The sequence below is a fragment of the Rhyacophila brunnea genome, unplaced genomic scaffold, assembly GCF_057557595.1.
Source record: "Rhyacophila brunnea isolate RB1 unplaced genomic scaffold, BYU_Rbru_1.0 scaffold_8, whole genome shotgun sequence".
Lineage (NCBI taxonomy): Eukaryota > Metazoa > Arthropoda > Insecta > Trichoptera > Rhyacophilidae > Rhyacophila > Rhyacophila brunnea.
Genome location: NW_028233350.1, coordinates 12,145,519 through 12,173,095, shown reverse-complemented (window position 1 = coordinate 12,173,095; position 27,577 = coordinate 12,145,519). Strand labels below are relative to the sequence as shown.

Here is a 27,577-nt window from a genome sequence, read left to right as displayed (position 1 = left end):
AATTATAATATTGCAATACATTTGGCTTACCTCTTCGGCTATCTTAAAAAGTACATCACTTGCCGATTGGCCATATACAAGAGATCTAAATATTCCATTACATTGAATTTTATGTTCATTTCCTTTGTTTGTTACATTTACATTACTGCTACCTCCATCATAAGTGAGGAGTTCATACGGATGACCAAACTCTACAACTCTTCCTCTGAAAGAAAATACATTTAATGTCAATAAACATGAAGTAAAGAGACTACACATGCATATGTATTTGTTTCATAATTACAACATCAGAGATTTCCAACATGTATGCAAGATATTGATGGGTAAATAAATTTACTCAAAACGTCGACTGATTCATTGAATTTGACACGATGGCATGGGCATTACCATAAATTTCCATCTCTAGTATTGACCACGATTTATAGTTACCTCTTTTAAGCATTAACTCAGACGCAGTGTTGCCAACCGTACTATAATTATAATACAATACTATAATTTTGAATCCTGAAATGTTCTAAAATCGAATCTATCGAATTTTGCATGTGCAGTATAGCATGAATTTGAAGCAGCTAACTACATAATTACTCAGAAATATTATTGATTGACTTACCTATCCATAACCAGCACCTTGTCTGAATCCATAACTGTGTGCAAGCGGTGAGCTATAGTTAATACGGTTCGGTCGGCGAATTTTTTTCTTATCGTCTCTTGAATAAGTTGGTCAGTTCTGAAATAGAAACATAAGTAATGAGCTAGGGGAAAGCCACAATTTTGGCAACAGTAGCTTAATTGTTGGGCCAATGATTGCCAATAATTGTTTTGTTTGGTGGAACCCTTGAAACAATAAAATTGTTATCTTGACACAATCTACTCTCGAAAGTTGTATTATTCACATGCCTTCCTAAATTTGTCTGCACCTGAATATGCCGTAGTAAATAATATCACTAATGCGTTATAAAAGTAAATATCAAACATTCACATGTTGTTTTTCAATTTGTGAATAGGTGAATCATTAAATAAATCTATTAAGAAACTTCTTTGTATAGCGGCCAAGAACCATTTTGGATTGTGGAGTCAATGATGATGATGATAAATACTTTATAACCAAAAATAATCTTAATATGATTGATATTAATTATATTGCAAATTCTCTTGAGGATGATCTCTGCAATGAGCCCGAAACGTCGATGAAAGAAGGAGGAAGAACGCGTGGTGAAAATCCAACAATCTATTACGATAAAAAACAACCGTGAAAGTATTAAACGTTACATATATGCATATTGCAGTCCTATGATGCTTGTAAAACTTTATTAGAATTTATTCTCATTGATTAAAGATGCTGTCAGTACTAACTCTGGGTCGACGTTAGCAGTGGCCTCGTCCATGAGCAAAAACCGAGACTTCCTGAGACAGGCTCTGGCCAGACTCACTAGTTGCCGCTGGCCGACGGAAAAGTTTGATCCTCCGTCCGAGACAAGTGATCCAAGTCCTGCACTCATTTCACTCACAGTAGATTTCAGTTCCACCTGTGGGAACATTAAATGCAGATTTTAATAGTGACCATTAACCATGACCCCCACATCCTGAAGCAGACCCCCAGGCCAGGATTTATATTGGGACGGTTTTACATACATTTAGATTCACTCAATTAGATAATTCCATGAATGTAGAGACATTGCCAATATAAACTCTAAAATACATGAATGTTATGTTATAAATGAATGGCAGTTTTTTTAATAATTACTACATACATTTTACCATTTCATATTTTAAAATGCACCGAAGAGCATTATAATGAAACTTGATTCTTTAGATGAACAATTAATGCAAATCTGACAATAAACTCACAGTGTTGAAAGAAAGCGGTCATTGTGTGGAAACGGAACTGGCAAATATTCAATACTAATTTTTCTTTGGTTGGGTACCAATAATTCAAACATAGTAAACCCGTTTTGCATGTGAATTTGCATTTGACTCCTAGGTATTATTATTATTGTGTTGACTTTTTAGTTGGCTGTTTAGTTTGGCAGAAATTTTGTCATCTTGGTTTATTTTATAATACTACTTATAATGTTATGAATACATATCTCACACCTCTGAAAGTGCATTCCATAGTTGAAGATCGCTGTACTCATTCAGCGGATCAAGGTTGTCTCTCAAACTGCCGCTGAAAATAGCGGGCTCCTGTGGAATGATGCTGAGTGTAGAACGTAACTTGTGGAGGCCCAGATCTCTTGTCTCAATGCCATCTATTTTTATAGACCCTTCAGCTTCTGTTAGCCTAAAGAAATACATAATATGTTAATATGAGGGCTCTAGAAACAAAAGTGGCAGTTTCCATTTTTGTAAAATGTTGATGAGTCATTGAAAATGATAATTTCAGAAGAATTTTTAAATGTTGTTCTATATAATATTTTTTTGTATACATTTATAATACATTTTTATTGATTTGCCAACATTTTTCAAAAATGAAAACTGCCATTTTTGTTTCTAGAGCCCTCATATCAACAATATCTCAAATGTTAATAAAATATATCAAAATTTATATAAAACATACAGACACATTTATAAAAGTAACAAAGACATCGAATAAAGGTCTCTAGAAGATAGATATATATTTAGATATATGAAAATGAAGCTGAACAAAAAAAAAATATAATTAATTTAGCTGGATTAGCGTAACAAATACATATTTTTTTTTTATACCACGGACTCACGAAATCTATAATACGAGGATGGGTCAATAATTCCTTAGAAAAAAGCATTAAAACAGTTTTTATTATTTTTTTTTTTTTTTTTTCTCAACATAATCTACTTGGAGCTCAATACACTTGGTTAGACGTTTCTCAATTTTTTTTAAGCCGTCAGAAAAATAAGTTTTCGGAAGGTCCTCAAAATAAGCATTTGTCCGATCGATGACTTCTTCATTTGAAAAAAAACGTTGTCCACTTAGCCATTTTTTTAAGTTTGGGAAAAGGAAAAAGTCACTGGGGGCTAAATCTGGCGAATACGGTGGGTGGTCGACCAATTCGAACTTCAATTCTTCAATTTTAGCCATTGATCGTAAACATGTGTGAACACGGGCATTGTCCTGATGAAAGAGGATTTTTTTCCTGTTTAAATGAGGCCGTTTTTCTTCAATTTTGTTTTTTAGCTGGTCCAATAAAGATGCATAATAATCCCCTGTTATTGTTTTTCCTTTTTCTAAATAGTCAACGAAAATAATTCCACGTGCATCCCAAAATACAGTAGCCATAACCTTACCAGCTGATTTTACGGTTTTCGCCTTCTTTGGACATGGTTCGCCTTCCGCAATCCACTGCTTTGACTATTCTTTCATCTCGGGAGTATAGTGGTGTATCCATGTTTCATCTACAGTCACAAAGCGACGAAAAAATTCATCCGGATTGCGTTGCATGAGCGACAACAGGGCCTTAGAGGCCACCACCCTATTGCGTTTATTGTCGACTGTGAGCAAACGCGGCACCCATCTTGCAGAATTTTTTTTCATGCCCAATTTGTCATGTAAAATAGAAATGACACTACCTTTTGAGATCCCTGTAACCTCAATTATCTCACTCAACTTTAATCTTCGGTCACTTAACACCATATCGTGGATTTTATTGATCATTTCTGGTGTAGTCACCTCTACAGGACGTCCTGAGCGTGGTTCATCCTTTGTTGATGTACGACCACGTTTAAATTCATTTAACCAGTTATAAATAGTTGCAAGTGAAGGAGCAGATGTGCCGTGAACTAAATCCAACTCATTTTTTATTTCCTTTGCTGTTAACCCTTTTATATTAAAATGTTTAATAACAGCTCTAAACTCAATTTTCTCCATTTTTGTAAACAAGCAATTTTTTTTTTAAATGTACGAGAAACACACAACAACCCGACCAATCTGATTGAAACTTCGCAGCATACTGAATCGGTAGTGCCGCTGCATGAAAACAAACCGCTTACAGTACTAGTCGCGCCACCTGTCGGCTTTTCTAAGGACTTATTGACCCACCCTCGTATAATAACGAAATGTCAAAAGCCAACCACTTTAAACAAGATTTTATAATTGCCATTTTTAAAGGTACAGAAGATTAATTTTGGTTTGGTTACCAATTTAATCACACTAAAAACGTTTTCATTGTTTTTTTCAACTTGTGTTTGGAGCCTAAGTATGAACCAATAGGTCGAGCAAGTGGCTTACATCCATTTCTCGTAAAAACAAAAATCTGTTAATACAAACCTCCACCTTGTGGAGGCCTATATGATTCTATTAGGATCGGGCATGATCAAATAATAATATATAAAAAAGGTTGAGGAATCGCCATCAAGTGCTCTAAAAGAAGAGGTTAATTATATTCCCTCTAGTTATAGTAGAAGCTCTCTGTTAATTAAGCGCTTTAAAGTGTCTTCCATCATCATCATCATCGCAAGCGTGACAATCCGAGGTATATCATGACCTTTACTAAGAAGTCTTTCCACTTGTCCCTATTCATAGTAGCCACTTTTCAGGTTCAGGTATACGGCTGTCATTGGTAAGCTCTATCTAGCCAGTGAATTTTATGACTTCCGCGTATTCTATGTCTTATTGGATTGCTTTCACCCTGACATTACTCCTTTGCAGGTTCATTCTCATTCATGGCTTATCATTCTGTCAATCCTAATTGATTAAACAACGTTACAATATTCGTATATAGACTGTGAATTTCAGCAATGTATCTTCTTCCTAGACTGTTGAAAACTCAAAAATAAAAACATGAACATAATTTAAAAAATGAAATAGGAAACTAACCGAAAGAGTGCAGTGATTATAGAAGATTTTCCAGCTCCTGTTCTACCGACAATTCCCACCTTTTCACCGTTATATATTCTGAAGTTCACATCTTCCAGCACGAAATCTCCCTCGTCATATTTCAGGAAAACGTTTTTCATTTCCAGTGTACCTGTAAAATCGTCAATCATAGTTGTTATTATGAGTTTTTAAGAAAAATCATGCGGATACAAAGTTTTTGGAGCACTGACCTTGTTGAGGCCACTTGTTCAAATCGGTTGTCGGGTAATTATTTTTAATAACGTCTTCATCATTGTCGAGGGATGCTTCCGGTTGAAGTTTGGAGTATTCTATGATTCTTTCTACCTATGAAATTAAAACCATTCACATTATTTTCAGAATGTTCGTCCGATTCAAGGGGAAATTATTATAATTGAAATTTGAGTATGAGAATACAATCGTCCATGTGAGATTATTTTGCCAAACAATAGAAACACATTGTGTTTACTTATATTATTATGTACCCATAAAATAACTGATTTTTTACACTTGTATAAATAAGAAATATCAGTGGCGAGGGGTGAAGGTAGGCTGTTAAGATCCGACATAAATAGTGCGCACTAAACTTTGTCAGTCATACGTATTTATTTTCATTGAACTAAGACTATAAATTGCAGATAGCATTGGTTAGGTTATTCAATTAAACCCTGCCTAAACCAAACCATAATAGTTTATGTACGATATGGGTGATCTGCCAAAAATAGTGTACACTTTTTCAGTCATACCTATTTGTTTTCGTTGAATTAAGAATACATATTACAGATGGTGTCAATTAGTTTTTAAAATCCTGTCTCGCCTAAACCATTTGCATAATAGACAAAAAATCCATCTATACGTATGATTTAATGGTATAATAGATGAACATTTTTTGACTATTATCTATTACGGCTTGGTTTACTTTAAAAACTAACTAACACTATCTGTAATTTGTGGTCTAATTCAATGAAAACAAATACTTATGACTGACAAAGTTTAGCGTGCATTATTTAAGTTGGATCTTAATAGCCTACCTCCACCCTTCGCCACTGAGAAATATATATTATTATCTTAAAAAAGTGCAAATACACGTAGTAGGTACTTATAGATACATATCCATGTTTTATTTTATTTTATAGTTTTCTTTACATTCTAGTAATTTGGCACCTCCAGATTTTATAATATAATGCTGCATTAATGAGATTCTACTATATAGTGCTTAGCAGCTAAACAGGTTAAATTATAGTGTATTCAATACTATGTCATGGTGTTATATTATGTTTACATAAGGAACCATGATCAAAAATAAAAAATAATATCGCAAACCGATGTCATGTGGTTTTCCATATCAGCCGTTCGCCTCAGCCCCCACTGGCACATTCCTACGAGACCCATCACTTGAGTTATAGCCAAGCCTACTTTCCCTCCAAAAGTATCTGTTGAAAAGTATTCAGTTTTATTCTAGTAATGCATAGGTACGAGTATGTCAAAACGAAAATAATTCTGACTGGAGTAAAAATCAAATAAAAGAACACCAATTTAAAATCGAATCTAAAATATTTGGATTTTGCACAAAATGCATCATTTATAAATAAAACCTAAAGAATCATATATTTAACAGAAAATGAAAATTCCTAAAACCAATATTCCATATAGGTACAAATCCTTTGTTGCTTAGTGGTTTCACTGTGAAACCACCCTCTATTATTTTTGTGCTGCCATTGCCATCTAGTTTTGAGTAGCCACATTTTTTATAATGATAAACTATACAGTCATCTATGTATTAAAAATAATGTTCACGATCTAAAAACCGTTACAACAGATTTATGCCTAACTGATTGTACCGAAGTTAGATATTTTGAGTGCTGTCACATACGAGATTTCAAGCAAAATTACACTATTTTTAAAACATCAAAATATTGTCTGGTGAGTCTTTCTTATTAAAATAACTTATTTTTCTTCTCAGTATGTATTGTACAACATTGAAAGTAAGATATGCGAGTAGGATTTGTTAATTGAGTCAGCATTTAATTGGTAGAATTCTATTTTACAAATGATAATATAAATTATATTAAATTAATTGCGGTGCTGAACAATATACAAGTGCAACGGAGACCAAGATAAGGAAAATCAGCTTTTTTTAAAAACATTTTGTAAATAAACTCAAATTATGATCCATTATTACCATTTTAAGAAAAAAATTGATATTTATTTGTGTTGATTACTATTTTTATTGTTATAAGGACAAGTCAGGCCAAACAAAACAATCAAATTACATACGAGGGTGGGTCAATAAGTCCTTAGAAAAGCCGACAAGTGGCGCGACTAGTACTGTAAGCGGTTTATTTTCATGCAGCGGCACTACCGATTCAGTATGCTGCGAAGTTTCAATCAGATTGGTCGGGTTGTTGTGTGTTTCTCGTACATTTAAAAAAAAAATTTGCTTGTTTACAAAAATGGAGAAAATTGAGTTTAGAGCTGTTATTAAACATTTTAATATAAAAGGGTTAACAGCAAAGGAAATAAAAAATGAGTTGGATTTAGTTCACGGCATATCTGCTCCTTCACTTGCAACTATTTATAACTGGTTAAATGAATTTAAACGTGGTCGTACATCAACAAAGGATGAACCACGCTCAGGACGTCCTGTAGAGGTGACTACACCAGAAATGATCAATAAAATCCACGATATGGTGTTAAGTGACCGAAGATTAAAGTTGAGTGAGATAATTGAGGTTACAGGAATCTCAAAAGGTAGCGTCATTTCTATTTTACATGACAAATTGGGCATGAAAAAAGTTTCTGCAAGATGGGTGCCGCGTTTGCTCACAGTCGACAATAAACGCAATAGGGTGGTGGCCTCTAAAGCCCTGTTGTCGCTCATGCAACGCAATCCGGATGAATTTTTTCGTCGCTTTGTGACTGTAGATGAAACATGGATACACCACTATACTCCCGAGACGAAAGAACAGTCAAAGCAGTGGATTGCGAAAGGCGAACCATGTCCAAAGAAGGCGAAAACCGTAAAATCAGCTGGTAAGGTTATGGCTTCTGTATTTTGGGATGCACGTGGAATTATTTTCGTTGACTATTTAGAAAAAGGAAAAACAATAACAGGGGATTATTATGCATCTTTATTGGACCAGCTAAAAAACGAAATTGAAGAAAAACGGCCTCATTTAAACAAGAAAAAAATCCTCTTTCATTAGGACAATGCCCGTGTTCACACATGTTTACGATCAATGGCTAAAATTGAAGAATTGAAGTTCGAATTGGTCGACCACCCACCGTATTCGCCAGATTTAGCCCCCAGTGACTTTTTCCTTTTCCCAAACATAAAAAAATGGCTAAGTGGACAACGTTTTTTTTCAAATGAAGAAGTCATCGATCGGACAAATGCTTATTTTGAGGACCTTCCGAAAACTTATTTTTCTGACGGCTTAAAAAAAATTGAGAAACGTCTAACCAAGTGTATTGAGCTCCAAGGAGATTATGTTGAGAAATAAAAAAAAAATACAAAAATAAAAACTGTTTTAATGCTTTTTTCTAAGGAATTATTGACCCACCCTCGTACATAATATGTTATTATGAAGATAATGATAACATTTTATACACACCGGTCCATAGAAAATAATGCAGTGCTATAACTAAAAATAAATGCTTTTAACAATTAACATACAATGCAAATGGCTCTTAACTATTTTTTTAATTTTATGACACATATACTCGTTTAATCCTAAGTCCCACTGTGGTAATATTAATTAACACTAACCGTCAGTGTAGAAGACAAGAAAACTGAAAGTGACGACAGCTAAGTACAAGCAGCAAGTAATGTCCATCCAAAAAGCAAATGCTCGAGTGGTGTGGAGGATTAGTGTCCAAGCAGACGACTGCAAATCCTGGTGACTATCAAACTCAGCTGCGAGCTTATGCTGATTTCCCAATGATCGGATCGTATCTAAGCCCTCCAGAGTGGCGTTCACATGGGTAAATGCGGGTGAACGGCCTGAAAAAAATTAAACATTGTTCTACACTCTACGTCCTAATATATGCAAGTCTTTGTCACACACTATGAGAAACCTCACCTAAATTGGACACCATTAAGTACAAGTTTGATAGTCAAAAGTTTCGTCAACATTAGGTTCTCGTAAACTGGCATAATGAAATCACAGCGGGAAAATGAACGAGACAATCATGTCGATGAATAAATGCTAAATGCGAATGAATGCTGTTAAGATATTTTAAGTCAAACTCTCAAAATAACATATTATTTTGCATATTTCTTAGTACATAATATTAGTATCTAGGTAAATGTTTTTTTGGATTAGCATGATATAATATTTTTTTATAAAACACCATAGAAACATAAATGAAAATTGGGTGTCGACAGGCATTATATTCTGTAATGATAAAAAACAATATCATAAATCAAAAAACAATAAACAATAATAATAAGTGAATATACTAATGCTTATTATCAGATTATTTTTAAAGTCAAGTAAACAGTAGTTCAAATTGAGCATGTTTTTTTATTGGACCGCCATGACAAATATTTACAATGATAAATTATAGGTAATCAATTCTTTCAATGAGATATACTTGGGTTTGTTTAATACTAGTTTTTGGTGTCAGGATCGATGCTTGAAAGAGCTAGGTACTCGTAACTGTTAATAAATATAATATTTTAAACGTAGTGACATAGGTAGACATGGAAATTAACCGTAAAAAAATATGTTAATATTTAAATAAATCCTATATAAATGCTTGAATTTATTGTAGGTAAACATATTTTGCGGTACGTGTGTTGGAAAGCTCTGGCTTAAACCGATTGCTTCTTGATACAAACCATGATAAATGATTATATGCACTTCCAGGATACGTCTCCACTCCAGCCTACGTCTGCCGGTTCCCTATGTCTGACGCAAGTTCTCTCTGCCGCCTTAGCAACAGAAAGCTGTATCTCTTTCTACGCAATCTAACCACAAGTAGGTCTCCATTGATATATGTTAATTTAAATTGGCTGCCGATACTCACTGATTGCTTCCAATCTTTTCAGACTCCGGCTGGCTGATATATAGATAACTCGTTGCAAGGCCAACACAATTACCAAAATACCCGTCGGTATTAGAAGCCACACGTTCACGACGCAGACTACAACCAGGGTGCCAATTGTTTCTAGAATAAACTGAAAACATTTCCTTCATAAAGAAATCACGATAATATTGTAGAAAATAAAGTCACTACAATTGAGCTGAAGCTATAAGCAGACATAATCAGTGGCAGAAACTAGGGTAGGAGGCAGCCCGCTTCTTAAAATTGTCATTAATACTGACAACTAAATTCATCAAATTTTATTTCTTCTTTAATTGTTGCTGCAATAATTCCCTTCTCAAATAAAATCCTCGTGGTGTTGCAACTTCTTACACGGATTGCAGCAGTTGGGAATCACTTGTTCAATGACTTAAATAAAGATAATATTTTATATGTATAATATAGTTATTGTGAGTATTGTATTGATCAGTGGCAGAGTGACTTTTGGAAAGACGTAAACTGTGGAGATTAGAGAAAAAGAGCACACTTGTCAGGTATACTTATGACTCTTATGAGAAAAAAGGAGATAATATCGTCACTGTTCTGGCAGAAGACACTAATTCAAAAAAATGACATATTGAGTTAGTACCAAAATGTTCCTTATTTCAAACTTTACCGTCTGGAAACCTTCTTAATAAATAAACAGTCTTTATTTTAAAGTCATCTTTTTTACGATTACTTAATAAACTCACATGATAGACCATTATTTCAAACATTTTAACAACTTCAAAGTCAAATTACTCACAACTAGTATTCTCCAGTTAGTGTGTTCTGCCAGAACAGAGACGATGTGATATTACTACTGATGAATAGGTACACACTAATGATAACGACATACTAATTCGATAAAATTCAATAGCCACTGACAATATAAAATTGGGTGATGAGTTTAAATTATGTATTTTCCTTAACATTTATACACATAAAAAATCAATAAATAAAATAAATTTTTATTTTAAACTATATTTATATGTCGCACCGTGAGTGTAAAACCAAGGCATATGCAAAAGACATATTTTGGATGTATTAGGGTTTGAAGTTTTCGTTTTGTTAAGAGAAATAGAGTTTTTTAAAAAAAACCATAATATTTGGTTTATATCTACATTATATTGCATGTTCTTTCAGTTACATCACTTTTACATTATCAAGTTCACGACTTGATTGAATGCCATAGAATTTATTTATTAAATTATCTTATTATTAATTATTTTGGACAAAGCTACAGTCTTAGGTTTTAGGATTCGCCTTTCGAGCCTACCGTATTGCATATATTACGGTAGACGGGGCTGAGATTTGTGAGGTTAAGTCCATACAAAAAAACTGACATTCATCGCACAATAATCCGATACATACATTAGTTGAAGAGAGATGGCGCTGAGGCATATTTGTTTAACCTTTGACAAATGGTTCTGTATATATTTATAATACATTTCTACATAAACGGCAGAAATAGTGTTGGCAAATTAAATTATTTTTGTATAATATAAAATAATCTAGTTACTGTTTAAATACGATGATAAGCAATTAAAAATTATTTTTGTTATGAAGGTAGGCTTTAAATAATCGCCTAGTATGGAGTCTTCGACATTGGTATTAATAGGGTACATACTGTGATAGTCTTCACCATGACTGCAGGTAATATGCTATCCACGGTTCCCATGTCTTTTGAAACCCTATTTAGGATTCTTCCTGATGCATTTTGGTTAAAAAACTTCATAGTTGCTCTAATAAGTCCTCTTGGAAATACATGAAAAAAAAAAGATTTCTTAAAAACACATTGACTGCTGACTAGATAATTACTTTTTAATTACCACATTTAAATAGCATTCTAATTATATCAAATGGCCACCTAAATCGTTATGCGCTGGACGCGTCTTTAGGGTCCAATGTATTAACAGAGATGACATTTTTTCATGTCGTGTCTGCTGACAAATCTCAAACATTGAGGAATGTAACATTCTTTTATTTATTATACAAAATTTGAAAACACTTTTGAGAAATATATGGCCACTAGAAAAGTGAGAGGTTGATTTCAGAGATTCAGTACACCCAGCAGGATATCCTCCACCTTTTCAATAGAGATGACCTCTCGTCCTTCTTTTTTTTCCAGAGGTGAAAACAAAGCTTTTTGAACACACCTCTTAATTATATACTATATTGTCTTTTATTTAAATTAACACAAGATATAAGATAAACAAGGTAATTTTAATTATGAATTGTTGGTACCTGAACATGGAGTCGTGCAGATTAATTGATGCTCTTATGCACATGCTGAAGAAAACCATAAGCTCCGAAAGTATGAGAAGAATGGTGACTATCAACAATCCTGCATATATATAAACGCACTCTTCCCTGGTCAATGTCCATATATTAATAAACGGGGAAGCCTCTCCATTTTCTATTCGTAATGTCAATCCGAAGAGTCCTTCATTTTTTATAACTGCTACAGACGACAAAGATGTGAAATTGAAAGCGTTGGTCAGTTCTTCTAAATTCACCCTGTTCAAGAAGAAAAAAACAACCTGTGAATAATGAACATAAAGGCAAATTTTTAGAGGAAAACTAAGATAATATTGTATTGTGATATCATTCGAAACGCGGCCTTGGCGCTAGTGTCATGATGTGAGTATTGCTGGTGTATTATGAGCTATTAGTTCTCTAAACCACTGCATCTCAAGTTTTATTTGTCGGTCTCTATTAAAGTTTTTTCATAACTATAATATATACATATTGAGGTTTCCCAAAACGATACTGAATATAATATAGAATATTTTCTGGTGTTGTTATATTAACATAATAACTAGAGCTCTTACAAAGTAGTCCTGAATTATCGGCTGTATTTGGCATTTGCGGGCTGGTAAGCAGAGTGCGATAAGCCTTCGCTTCCTCAACTTATTTAACCACACGAGCGGAAATGCCGAAAATTGCCAATGATTTAGGATTATTGCCTACTGATACTAACCAATGGCTTATCCAGAGATCGCTCAGAGAAATAGAAGCCTGGCATAAACAAAAAAGAGCAGCCAGCAGCACAAGACTGAGATGATTGCCACCATTTCGAAGATATCCTCCGTAGACACTCGCTTTAACTGATCCAAGCTGCTGCACTTCATCAGGTGGAATGACAGCATCGCTTGAAATCGATGATCTCGTTGAGTTTTGGGAATGTATTGAATCAATTGTGGGCCGGTCGAATATTTCTTTATATTTCTGAAAATAAAATATATTCTTTTAAAAACACATAATTTTGAAAAGCCTCGGAAACATACCTATTAGAAAAAATCCTTAAAAAAAGTTGGACCGAGTGGAACTCAAACTCACAATATACTGAAGGCGGTATTCTATTATGTCAACCCGTAAAAAATAATGCAGTATTTTAAGAATGTTCGAACGTTTAATTCAAAATATATTTTCCATTATTATAGTATAAGATTTCTTCCCATGTTGACTTTGATTTTCAATTCCTTGATGATAGATATTAATTTATCTCTCTCAGTTTTAAGTTGACGAATAAATCAAGTTACTTTTAGATATAATGTTTTTAAATAAACCATTTCCCATTAATATTTTGTGGACTGTGGAAAAGACGGTAATCTGATGGTGCCAGGGTAGGAGAATATAGTGGATGTGCCATGACTGCCGATTCTTTTGTAGCACATGAAGTCTGACAATGTGGTGAAAAATTACACCTCTTCTGTTGGCCAGGATTAGCCTTTTTTCTTCAATTGCCAAGGTACCATCAGATTAGTCTTTTCCGCAGTCTACAAAAGCATATTAATGAGAAACGGTTTAGTATGATGTCCGAAGTGAGTTTGATTAATACTTCGGGTCAAAACTGAGATAATTCTATGCAAAGTTGTAGTAACTCCATAAAACAAAATTCATTTTCATTTGGCATAGTTATCTTATATAAATTTTTCACTTCACAAAAATCTAATAGACTTACAGGGTTTTCAAGGCTTGTATCTTCAGTATCTGTCTTGTCCTCAGAGTCGGGCAGAAACTGTGCAAATGTAGAGGATGACAATTGCAAGTCACTGAAGCTCCCTTGGAATATTGCCTGGAGGACATAATTATTGTCAAGCAATCAATATCCTTAAATGCATCATGGAACGGCCATTTTTATGGTGAAACCTTATGAATCATTAACACAGTTAATAGATAATACACAATGTACTCCTAAAACACTTATATAAACAATTCAATACCTAATAAGCTTGATAAATTGTAAAACCATCAAACTGGGCTGCCTTAGATGGTTGGGCCATGTACACAGGGTGGACGAGTTATGCATGATCAAGAAACTGACATTCGGGAAGTCAGAAGGCAAGATGGAGGGATAGTGTCAAGTTGGATTTGAAGACCTTGAGCATCCAAAACTGGAAGGCGGCTTTGGATAGAGGTAGATGCTAGAGGAGACCGGTTGAGTTGTAGAGCTAGGAAGAAGAAGAAGAAATTGTAAGACCTTTCATGGAGACAGCCAAAAAACAGAGTGGTCCACAGTAATTACAGTGGATCTACATCCTTTATTATAACATCCTATATTTTAACATTTTTGGGCATTGGCCATTAGATTTGATTTTTTTAGTCATGGGAAATGAATTACTTAAATGTGAATGTAAGTTTTCGCGCCAGTTACATTTCATCTTTTGGTAAGAAAAAAGTTCAAACTCACTTTTCCCGATTCCATTAAACAAACACGATCGTTTCCAGCAAGCAGATGAAGTTGATGAGTAATTAAAACTACAGCCGATTCTAGAAGAAATCCTCTTAAGCACGTATCATAGAGAGCACGCGCTACATGTGCATCTACAGCTGACAAAGGATCATCCAACAGATAAATGTGCGCACGCTTATAGACACATCGCGCTAAAGATATTCGTGCTCGTTGCCCCCCTGATAACGATATCCCTGAAACAAAATGTAATGTCACAGCATTTAAGAATGTAGCATTCTTTGAATAAATATGACTTGGAGCAGCATCAGAAAAATTGCTGACAAAGAAAAGTCGGTTGCCATTTTTGATAGAATTTGGTAAATATCTCAGATGCGTTGCTGTTCAGAAACATTTACATAGATATATACCTGGGGTTGTTCCAGGTAAAATGAATTCTATTTTTTTGGGGACTTGAAAGTCTAGAATTTATCATTATTGCAAACAAGATTATGCATATAATATCAAAATTACAGAACTTGAGACGACATAACCACTTTCATTTTTAAAGGTCTTTGACATTTTTACTTATTGAAGTTATACTTCTTTTGGGGCATTTGGTAGAGAGTGAAATTGAGAGCAGCGCGCGCACACCGTTACAAAAGTGTGCGACAGTATGAAGTTAGCTGCAGACAGACAGTTAGAGTTAGTTGAAGACTGGCGAGCGACAGGAATTTTTGGAGGCGCCACGTGGTCACCATATGCTCCAACTAAGGGGCGGATATGGCCGTAGAAAAAAGAAGAAGAAGATATGACACATATTGAAATTATCGTATTAAGAATATTTTACATACTTTTTTTTAACTTTGCGATTTAGATATATGGAAATGAGTTAAATCTTAAGATAAGACACTATCTAGTGCAGAGATGGCGAGCCTATGGCACGCGAGATGATTTTACATGGCACGCGAATGTTTCGTTTTGAAGAGAAAAGAAATATTACTATTTTATATATATTTAAAAAACATTTTTTTTATAAAAAATTTTAACAAATAAAATATATACTTAAGTACTGTTACACCCCCGAATTGTCCCCATTTGGGGATGTCTCTGTGAATCTGGAGAGGCCCAAATCGATACAAATTCTACAAATAGTAAGGGTTGATTACGAAAATAAATAAATAATAAAACTCACAATAGTATTGTAATATGTAATTTTACAAGAATGGCAACACCCCATTTTGCGCATTGCTTTCTGCGCCGGATCTTGGCGCGCATGCGCAAAAGAGAAAAGAAGTAAAATAAAAAAACACGTTTATTCGAGCTCCGCAAAAGATTGAAATTATATAAAATGTAGCCCCAAATATTCACTTAAATAAACATCGTCGTTTCCACCACAATTCCGGTGTGTTATTTATCCACCTCCAAATCCCGAATCCAGACGAAAAACCATACGAGAATATAAGTGACAGGGTGTTTTCACTTTCTAAAATGGAGGGAAATGACAGTAATTATATAAGTATTAAATAATATTAAAAAATAATGATGATATAGCTATGCGTATTTTCTTCGGTTTTTCATAATATGTTTAGGTACCAATCGTTGCGTAAACGGAAACGATGAAAAAAATCTCGTTGTATAAAAAGTTGCAGGCAAATCATTACGTTTAATGTAATCATACAATTGCATAGGTCGGTCGTTAGGATTGGGGAATTAAATATAAAAATATACAAATTATGAAATTAATTATCGGCAGTCATTCAAATATAATAGCTGTTTGTTATTTTACCTCAAACATAATCTCTAAAAATGGAAAACCTCTCAGTGATGGAGAATATAATATGAAAGAAGAGTGGTTTAAATGCTTCCACGATCACTTTGAGTAATTTGAAAACAAGGAAAAAATTTTCAATGAATAAAAAATATGTCTTCAGCTAGAAATACGATGAAAGATAGAATATCAATAACTCAATTGTTATTTTTAAACCTTGTTAATAGAATTAATAACTATATTAACTATATACTTTATAAAACTTAAAAAAAAAATTTCGTCTTAAAAAAACTGCTTAGCAGTAATTTTGGCACGCATACGTAAAAAGGTTCGCCATCCCTGATCTAGTGGACATATGTTCGCATTGTGTCACAAGTAGACAGGGAACATATTGTTTTAATCTAAAATATGACTTCTATAAACATCTCGGTTAAGAAAATTATCAAACATAAAATAGAGAAATGAATATTATATTACATTGTATTAAAAGTGGTTAGTGAGCAGCGGTTACCAAGATAATAACAAAAGTTTAAATTCAATAGCATGCCTCTTTCTCCCACGATAGTCTTGTCGCCATGCGCCATATCTTGTAGATCTTTCTCAAGTTGACAACATTTTACTACTTCGTTGTACCTTGCCGTGTCCATTTCTTGTCCCATGATGATGTTCTGACGCACGGATGCTTCGAAGATCCACGGAGTCTGTGCGCTGTAGGAAATCACTCCACCATAAGTTATTACTGAACCGGGTTCAGTGTTGATTTCTCCCAGGATAGCTAGAAGAACTGAACTCTTTCCGCATCCTACCAAGCCCACTACTGCTAAGAGTTCACACGGAGCAACCTGAAATAATAATGTAAGTATAGAAAAATGACAAAAAATATTAAGTACAATATATTAATTTTATTATAACAATGACACCAATAAAATTAATAAATTTGAAAGTGTGTAGTAGGTACATAAATTATCACTTGAACTCAAATATAGATCATAAATGGAGCTTTATAGTGTGAATGTATCTCAATACCGGTACCTATCTATTTGTTGTATATCATCCAGTGGTACAATACGTTGGAACAGTGTTTGATTTTGACGTAGAAAACGTTTATTGGCATGCATTGTGCGACGGTGATCTATCTATTTTCCAAACGAAATAAAAATTTTGTCCAGCATGCAGATTTGAACCTCAGATCAAATGATTCCCAGTTGCATACAACAGGGTTTTCCAAACCCGTTCCGCAGAACGTGGATAGGTGTTCCGAAAATTTATCAGAAGAATACCCCAGTGTGTCAAAATAAGCTATTATTATTTTACTTCCGTTTACTACAATATATTTATGTGAAGCAGGATTTTATTATTCTGCTGCAACGGAGTCAAATTCCAGGAACAGGCTCGACACCACACCAGATAATAAAAGAATTCAACTTTCTAATATTATTGTGCCTGATATCAAGAAGTTTGCAATTCAAGGACCCAAAATTATCGAAGTCATTTAGAACTTCATTTACTTATATTTTTTATGTGTTATGTTTCAAAAATAATTACTAAACATAATTATTGTTTGTCCTCATTTTTTTTTAAAATTGTTGATTATGTATTATTTATCTACCGTACAAAATAAACAAGGTGTTCGATTAAAATATCAGGATTTGTGGTGTTCCATTGCAGGGAAAGTTTGGGAAACTCAGGATACAGCACCAATATACGTAAATAATATTTTTAATAGAAACGCTAACCGTTTTTTCTCATTTATTGCGTACAAACTGAGTTTTTTCGATTTTAATTACACGCTTTCTAACCTCTAGATGTTTTTTAAATTTGAAAAAAAGATATAAGGAAATAATAAATTCTAATTTCCGTTTATCGTTTTCCTAGGTAATAGATTTACGTACATTTTTATCGTAATTTTGATAATAAAACTTACATCATTCATTTTTGCCACCCGATTCAAATGTACCGAATTTGACACATATTTTTGGAATACAGAACTCCATGATACTTTTTAATTTTTAATTTTATTTTTCTCATTACTTTTGAATATATATTTACCGATTAATAAACTTTTCTAGCTATTTTTCGATGACAACTTTACCTAGAGACATCACCTTAAACGATAATCTTATATCTAATTACATGAGCAGACTCACTAGACTCGACGACTGACGCCATCCTTAAATAGCAATTACATATAGGTAATGGTTCAGGTACCAATTCGATTGTGTTGAAGCTAGTTTTCATTGGTTAATAATATACAGTTGTGTTGCGTTGATAAAAATTATGCTGAATGAACACACTACAATAGTCTTCCCATATAGGTATTTACTTACTTTAAATGTGACCGCGGACGATTGGTGATTGTGTTTACTAGCATATTATTGTCTGTTAATGAATAAAGTCAGACGACTATCAATATAATAAAATTGATATTGTCAATCTGACGGCATAGATAGCTGCGAAAGTTAACACTGTTAAGCAATCTGTCAACCCAATCGTCGAGGAAAGGTAGTCGTCGACTTGGGAAATCGGTGAGCCTTACATATTATATAATGAAATAAAATATCTAACCTTTAAAGAAATATTTTCAAGGGCGATTTTTACATTAGTGTCACCAGAATCTGAATTCTTCCAATATGCTGTTACATTATCCATCGTTAAACCAGTGAAAGCAACATTTGCAATAATATGTCCGGATGGTTTGCCAGTCAAGTAATCCTTTTTTAAAGTCGCTACAGTAAATACTGGGTTATCCGTAAAAAAATAAGTCTTTCTGTCAACCTCCGACACCTTCTCTTCCAAAGATGAATTATCCATTTCCTGTAATTTTCCCACCTCCGGTAACAGTAGAAACTTTTGCATTCTTTGAATGGAAACGTTTGCCTCCAATGTGAGCATTATCGCCAACGGAAAGAATTCAACGACACTTCCATTCAAGAGATTGTATAAAGAGAACAGTATAAATATCTTTGAAGCGGTGATTGTATTTCCAAAAGCGAGAAATGTTAGAATGCTTATAAAAATTGATATTTTGGTGTTAAGCTTCACAAAGAGAATTGTTAAAGCATTTATCCAGGACTTTTTGCGGATTACGTACATTTCTTGCCTGAAAAATAAACAATACATTTTTTTTTTTTTGTAAAAGTCAGAGGCGGAACATTCTAACACGGTGCAAAATTAAGGGAGGAATGTGACTAATATAACTTTTCGTAGTAGATTCCGTGTTGGTGACAAAATTTTTGCCTGCGACGCAGTGTATCTGTTGCATAATTATTTTGGAAATGAATTGTTAATAAATATAGTAAGAGATGAAATTTTGATGAATGTTGTAAGAATATATATTATGGAACTGTCGTTTTCTCTAATCTTCTTTATATATTATCAAGACAGATTAATCAAAGCATCTTTCAACACACACTCACTTTCTTGCTCTACCAATTATATCAGCAAAGCAATATTCCCACGTGTACATTTTAATGAGCTGAATTCCTCGCACAACTTCACCCATCAGCCGAATTCGGTGGTCAGTTTTGACAGATGCTTTGCTACGAAAGGCGGCACTCGCCTTACCCAACCATGCTGAAATAAATATAAACCATTATTTTTATTATGTAATCACTTTAGTGGTTGATACTTGGTGGAAAGTTATGTTAATTAAATAAAACACAATAATATATAGTAGGTACAGTACAACTCTCTCAGTAATCCGCCACCCCAAAAACCAGACAAGTATCCAATTAGTGAAAGCGGCGGATTATAGTGCATACATACAAAATATGGTAAAAATTAAAACAGGTATTTGTACTAACAAATTACGGTTTTATTTACAATCAAAATCAAGTATTTACTAAGTTATACATAATTATTTATAAGTGTATTAACTAAATATTAAACAGTAAATCACTTGACACAACCAGTTGTTCAGTGAGTCAGATATTCTTGAATGGCTTAGGATTCCTGGCTTCCCCTATGACGAAAAGCTTCAGTTTGTGTGTCCCGGTTGCATTGGAGCACGGCATAATTGTGATGCGGTCCTTGGGCACTTTCCTCCCTGGTACATTACTTTCTTTGCGATGAACGTATGTTTTACCAAGGAGAAGTATCCAAAATAAGCCCGTCTCATCTGCGTTGTATACTTATACGCGGCGGACTACTGAATTTGACAACCAAATAGCCGAATAGTGAATTATAGAGCTTGATTTTGTGCTTTCAACTAGTAAAAATAACAGCGGATTATAGTAGTTGTCAGATAATCGAGCAGCGGATTACTGAGAGTGTACTGTACTTAATTCACATAATTTTATAACATTTCCGACTGTTTCCAATATTTAGGAAAACGTTGTAAAGTAATAATAATTATTGATATGTTAATACCCTTTCCAAGATATTTAATAAGTAGGCCAATGTTTAAGATGGTACTTCAGTGAAACGGCAAATAATTTTCAACTATAGGTGCGACGAAATTTCAGACTGGCTGGCAATCGGAGAGCGAAAGTCAAGCTGTGAACACGTCAATTTGTTTTGTGATGGCGGCGGGGCAATTAATTCTTAAATCGTGTAAAGATGACTAAAAAACGTTACCCATTTACTCGAAAAAGAAAACATGTCAATGAATATATTATTATTAGTAATAGAACAATAAACATAACATTAAATGGACGCATGTTGACTTTTTATGACAAATTATGTTTTGTTCTGCACGCGTCATTTGCACAATCTTCGCGTCGCGTAGTCACAATCGTTTTAGACCGTGCCCCAGCTGAAGTATAGCTTTAATACTTAGTTAAATTATTTTTTATTCAATAATGAATATACCTACACAAGATTTGAGAATGAAAGATTATTTTTATTGAAAATAGGTAAGTATATAATTTTGAAAAACTTCATAAATATACATATTAGAAAAAAAGTAAAAAATTAGACTATGTGGGATTTGAAATGGTGCATGGGAACATGATGATCAAAATCCTGCAAAAATGGTGAGTACGTATCCCATTCAGTCTAATTTTTTTAACAGGTCTATGCATAGTTTTTCAAAATTATTTATTTTCAATATTTAACCTATTTTAAAATTACATTTTTTACCAAATTACCGTAATTGCCGTAGCTAAATACCGGGGTTCAAATTCCAGATAGACAAATAAAATACGCATGTTTTTTTGTGCACCAACACCTGGTCATTGCGTCTCGAAACTACTACACTCCATAGATACCTCACCCATGGAAAGTTGCGGAACAGCCAGATAATGTAGTGGACGTGCAGCATAAAACATTTTTTGTTGGATAAGCTTGTGAATCGCGTGGTAAATTATATGGTAAATAATATACCTTGCAGTGGTATGAAACACAGTAAAAAAGCAGCTCCTATCAGTGACGCAGGTCCAATATTTCTGTACATGATATATATAAGTATAGCGCCTTCAATGGGTGCCCGCCATATTTCCATGATGAAGGAAATACACAAGTCAAAACAGTTGGCATCATTGGTCATAAGATTGATGATTTGACCAGAGAGGCCGGAACCATCAGGAGTTGGGGCTCGCAGGTCCAGTCGCTGCACCTGTATAAGAGACAAAAGTAATTAATATTAATAAAGTCAATTAACGTAAAAAATAAGGTGTTTGGAACCATGAACTTGGACTAGAGATGTATCTAAAATGCTTGCTGTTTTTGACAGATGCTAGTGAAGTTTGCTACAAATGAATCTACAATAATATGAAGTGGTTTATGGATATTTTAATCAATAGCTTTAGTAACACGTTTTCCATTCCACTTTCATATATTTAGACTCTGTCTATATAGAGAAGGCCATTCTTTTGGTCAGAAGTTCTAGTGGTATGATCGTCTTTTCCATCATCGATTCTGGCATGGCAAGGATGCTGATATCAGGTTACACGTTAAGTAAATATATGCTGGCATTCCTGTATCCTATATCACCTTTTCTAGTGCAATATTAACGAGGAAGCATACCAGGATGTCACTTTGCCTCAGCTGAGGCATGGTCTAAAAAGATCGTGACTAGGCGATGCGCGGATTTCGGGTCGCGGGTGCAAATGACGCGAACCGAACGAAATATAATTTGTCATAAAAATTCAACATGCATCCTTTTTATGTTATGTTTATTATTATATTCGTAATAATAATAGTATATTCATTGACATGTTTTTATTTCAAGTACATGCGGAACGTTTTTAAGTCATCTTCACACGATTTAAGAATATATTCAGACGACTCCATCACAAAAAAATTGACGTGCGAACAGGTCGACTATCCCTCTCCGGATGGCAACGCGCCTCAACGCGGCCGAAATTTCGTTCCACATAGTGTTGAAAATTATTTCCCATTTCAGTTTTTAGTTATCGGACAATTTCAGGTTAAAAAGTTATTAATATATTATTAAGTTTATATCGTGGCTAACACATAATCAAAAAAGTTATCATACCCATCATATCAGTTGCAATACTTCCCACCAAACAACTGATAAACATATTGAATTTAGTAACATTTATTAGAAAGTACTATTTTTTGGTCACCCCATAGATTCACTTCACAAGCTTCACTTGGAGGGAGTTTATTGAGACAAACATTGGCGGCAACCTTTTTATATTAACTAGTAGACCAGTTATTATGGACCACATGTAAAAAAATCATATTTTCAATTCTCAAGGCCGATTCTGTAGAGCGTCCCTTTAAGGCCATTCAGCATTATAAATGGGTCAGATATTTCCAACTAATGTTACTCTAAGCAGAGGAAATAATTAGAATTTATACTGAAGCATCGTATGCCAAACTGTAGATTGGATTTTGATGAAAGTCATGTTTTTCAGCTAAAACTTGTAGGCTCTATTATACAACAACGCAGGCCTAATCTGCATAGGTTGTGGACATACCCAATCCATGTATAGCATGAATAAATGGGGATTATATAATTTTGTCTTTTTTGTGAGTGCGGAAAAATTCAAACCAGTAAGCATGTCACTGAGATCTGTGTCCTCCACGCGTTTCATGGGGGATTTTTGATGTTGTCTTCAACACCTTGTCGCCATACGAGTCATACTGTCATTTCTGCGACCTACATGCATCATCGTCATGCACTCAGTAATCACTGAGATTCTAAAATTTGAGTCGGTATACCTTCATGTGTTCATTAATACGCTTCGTCCACTGATAAGGTCTCGAATAGTAAACTTTAAGTACCTACCTTTCTGTAGATAAGGGAGCAGCTGGCAAGTCGTATCTTCATTGCAGTGTGGGCGATGGCATTGTAGAATGGATGCATTATGAGAACGTTGCAAGCCAAACTCAATATCACCCCGCTCGCATACCCGTAAGCTTCATTCTTGGATATGGAAGTTTGTCCGGGAGAAAAATAAGAGATGAGTTCTCCCAAACACAGAGGTTGAGCTATTCTGCAAAGACAATATTGTTGAAAAGGCAGAGGTAACCATTGACTGCTGACTAGATAATTACTAATTAATTACCACATTTAAATAGCATGCTAATTATATCTACAGGGATTCTTAGAGGTACCATGTAGTGTACAAATACTACAACTTAGGGGCTGACATAATGAAGAAGAATGTTAATTTACTTACAGCTTTATTATTTTAAGGATTTGAGGTTTCTGTTATGAATGGACTTGTGTAAATTGGACCTGACCGATAATTTAAAGACGAAATCTGTACTTAATCCATTTTTTATAAAATAGGACTTAAAAACACTCTGGCTCTGGAGTAAAGGTTTAATTTATAGCCTTATAGCGCCTGTACACGTGCATGGATTTTTACAACTGTTGACACATAAAAGTGCTGACTGTCTCTCCAATTCATTCTTTACGAGTGAGCGAGACGCGATGTCGTCATTTTATGGTACTATTTCGTACTATTCGACAGCTAGTGAAAATCGGTCAACCTGAAGATTTGTTTTTTTGCCGGCAGGTTTGCCACAATCGTTCTACTGCGTAGGTGCAGATCGAAAAAAAATTACTATCACATGAAAATTCAGAAGCTACCAAACTTGTTTGATTCATGCATGCAATCTTGCCAACTGCAGGATAATACATGTTTACCCATACATTTTCTTACTGTCAATATATTTGTCAATTATATTCCACCCAGAATAAATAGATGATTAATTATAGAAACTACTTTGACTCCAAGATTTGAGAAAGTGTGTGATGAGCAACAAGTCAACGTATCCCACTAATTGATAGGGCGCCATGAAACAAAAAAGTTTGAAAACCACCGCTGTATAACGCAGACTAAATAATATAATATGTAAAATAAAAGAATAAACCTGTGTTACCTTAAAACTGTTTCAGTTAAGCTGTATACAATTTTTAGTATTATAAAACTTGTGCCGTGAGCTTTGTAGATGACTTTGAGTAAAGATGGCTTGCCAGACGTTAGCTGCCGCTTCCATAATTCTTCGAATCTGTTTCCCAATAAGCATGACTTATGATCATTCAATGGAGCATATAGATCATCGATCTCTAGTGAGCTACCAAATGCTCTAACAAAAATATCTTTCAACCACCTAGAATTAAGAAAGATGTTATTTATGTTTGAGACCCGTTTGTGCAATAAATTATATGAATATTCAACAAACTTAACAAACACGATCAAACATTTTTTTAGAAACAAAGTATTTGAACCAAAGATGTTGAATCTTCTCCCAGATGAAGCCTTCTTTTGTTTCCCTATAAATATCACTGATGCAAGTTCCTTCCAATATAATCCTAGTTAGTAGTATTATCCTAGACAAATTAGTACGAGGGTGGGTCAATAAGTCCTTAGAAAAGCCGACAAGTGGCGCGACTAGTACTGTAAGCGGTTTATTTTCATGCAGCGGCACTACCGATTCAGTATGCTGCGAAGTTTCAATCAGATTGGTCGGGTTGTTGTGTGTTTCTCGTACATTTAAAAAAAAAATTTGCTTGTGGAAAATGGAAAAATGGAAAATGGAGAAAATTGAGTTTAGAGCTGTTATTAAACATTTTAATATAAAAGGGTTAACAGCAATGGAAATAAAAAATGAGTTGGATTTAGTTCACGGCATATCTGCTCCTTCACTTGCAACTATTTATAACTGGTTAAATGAATTTAAACGTGGTCGTACATCAACAAAGGATGAACCACGCTCAGGACGTCCTGTAGAGGTGACTACACCAGAAATGATCAATAAAATCCACGATATGGTGTTAAGTGACCGAAGATTAAAGTTGAGTGAGATAATTGAGGTCACAGGGATCTCAAAAGGTAGCGTCATTTCTATTTTACATGACAAATTGGGCATGAAAAATATTTCTGCAAGATGGGTGCCGCGTTTGCTCACAGTCGACAATAAACGCAATAGGGTGGTGGCCTCTAAAGCCCTGTTGTCGCTCATGCAACGCAATCCGGATGAATTTTTTCGTCGCTTTGTGACTGTAGATGAAACATGGATACACCACGATACTCCCGAGACGAAAGAACAGTCAAAACAGTGGATTGCGAAGGCAAACCATGTCCAAAGAAGGCGAAAACCGTAAAATCAGCTGGTAAGGTTATGGCTACTGTATTTTGGGATGCACGTGAAATTATTTTCGTTGACTATTTGGAAAAAGGAAAAACAATAACAGGGGATTATTATGCATCTTTATTGGACCAGCTAAAAAACAAAATTGAAGAAAAACGGCCTCATTTAAACAGGAAAAAAATCTTCTTTCATCAGGACAATGCCCGTGTTCACACATGTTTACGATCAATGGCTAAAATTGAAGAATTGAAGTTTGAATTGGTCGACCACCCACCGTATTCGCCAGATTTAGCCCCCAGTGACTTTTTCCTTTTCCCAAACTTAAAAAAATGGCTAAGTGGACAACGTTTTTTTTCAAATGAAGAAGTCATCGATCGGATAAATGCTTATTTTGAGGACCTTCCGAAAACTTATTTTTCTGACGGTTTAAAAAATATTGAGAAACGTCTAACCAAGTGTATTGAGCTCCAAGGAGATTATGTTGAGAAATAAAAAAAAAATACAAAAATAAAAACTGTTTTAATGCTTTTTTCTAAGGAATTATTGACCCACCCTCGTACCTATAATATTCCTAGAAGGCCTTTTTGCCTCAATGCAATATGTTTAGGCAATTCGGGCAGGACCCCGTCAAGAGTGGATGTCGCCTGGGTGCCCGCCCAATATGATGTAAAACAACCCATATTAATTGAAAAGGGGGCGGGGTATTTCAATTTATAAAAAAAGTTAAATGCCATGAAAATGAGACATATTACATAATATTGCCCTTTTTGCATAAATATTTTATTTATTATGTTATGGTACGACCCACATTTCTAATACTCAATTTTTGTTTACAACTGTGATACATTAGTCATGGATCGGAGATTTTTAAGTCTTATATAAAAGTTTATATTTGTATTTTATCACGTTTTTATTAGCTCGTATTCTTGTTTGTCCAATACAAATTTTTTCTTGTTTGTCCAAGATTTGTATTGGACAATTAAAGATTTTTAACTAACTTACTTTTTTTTTTTTAAACATTGTGGACATTACAAATTATAGGTTTAAGATGTTCACAACATGACATTTAGAAACAAAGATACTCTAGAAACTAAAGACTAGCTAGACATTTGAAACTTTTAGAATAAATCAGAACACGACGACAATGCATTCTTTTAATACTTTTAGTCATCTTTAGGCAGAATTGAATTCATTTTCAGTTAATTCTGTTTTGTATGGAAAGTTATTTTGGAAAAAATTAAAACACTATTATTGGTTGCTAAAGCGTCAATTACATTGAGCTTCTTTACGAGCTGTTTGTTGGCGAATTTATAATCTGCCTGTAAAGTCGCCCAGTGTAAAGCCTCAATTACATTGAGCTTTTTTACGAGCTGCTTATTGGCGAATTTAAAAGCGGGCGGTTCAGCTACTGCGATTTCATGATTACACACAAAACTTTCCATTCGCTGATAAGCCACAAGCCAGCGAGCGATTTTGACGGAACGTAGTTCGTTTTTTTACCGGGAGGTCGCTACGCTCCATAACAATGTTTCCATTAAACGTCAAAAATGTAAATTTCAAAATGAGTAGTTCGTTTTTCCACCACCATCGCTCTACTGCGCAGACGCAGTAAACCCACACGCCGGCGTGTAGTGTGAAAAGTTGACCGGCTTTCAACTTTTCTAGGTGGAGTGTTTACAACCTGCTTATTAGCTTATTCGATGATTACACTGGGCGAATTTACAGGCAGATTATAAATTTGCCA

At 34.4% G+C, this 27,577-nt stretch overlaps 1 protein-coding gene across 1 annotated transcript in view; it reads right to left on the bottom strand.

Annotated features, from left to right (window-relative positions):
• The window catches only part of LOC147063921 (putative multidrug resistance-associated protein lethal(2)03659), a 49,155-nt gene that overhangs the window by 1,435 nt on the left and 20,143 nt on the right, over positions 1-27,577 (bottom strand). Inside the window, exons 3-22 of the mRNA XM_085958854.1 lie at positions 24,622-24,852; positions 23,519-23,726; positions 21,646-21,877; positions 19,740-19,896; positions 18,889-19,423; positions 16,871-17,165; positions 14,574-14,809; positions 13,845-13,958; positions 12,861-13,108; positions 12,125-12,397; positions 11,508-11,634; positions 9,842-9,992; positions 8,580-8,813; positions 6,134-6,243; positions 5,023-5,137; positions 4,793-4,943; positions 2,095-2,281; positions 1,354-1,526; positions 611-727; positions 31-205 (exon numbers count right to left, since the gene is read on the bottom strand). Coding sequence (XP_085814980.1) covers positions 31-205; positions 611-727; positions 1,354-1,526; positions 2,095-2,281; positions 4,793-4,943; positions 5,023-5,137; positions 6,134-6,243; positions 8,580-8,813; positions 9,842-9,992; positions 11,508-11,634; positions 12,125-12,397; positions 12,861-13,108; positions 13,845-13,958; positions 14,574-14,809; positions 16,871-17,165; positions 18,889-19,423; positions 19,740-19,896; positions 21,646-21,877; positions 23,519-23,726; positions 24,622-24,852 — 4,069 coding nt within the window. The remainder of the gene's footprint in view (positions 1-30; positions 206-610; positions 728-1,353; positions 1,527-2,094; positions 2,282-4,792; positions 4,944-5,022; positions 5,138-6,133; positions 6,244-8,579; positions 8,814-9,841; positions 9,993-11,507; positions 11,635-12,124; positions 12,398-12,860; positions 13,109-13,844; positions 13,959-14,573; positions 14,810-16,870; positions 17,166-18,888; positions 19,424-19,739; positions 19,897-21,645; positions 21,878-23,518; positions 23,727-24,621; positions 24,853-27,577) is intronic.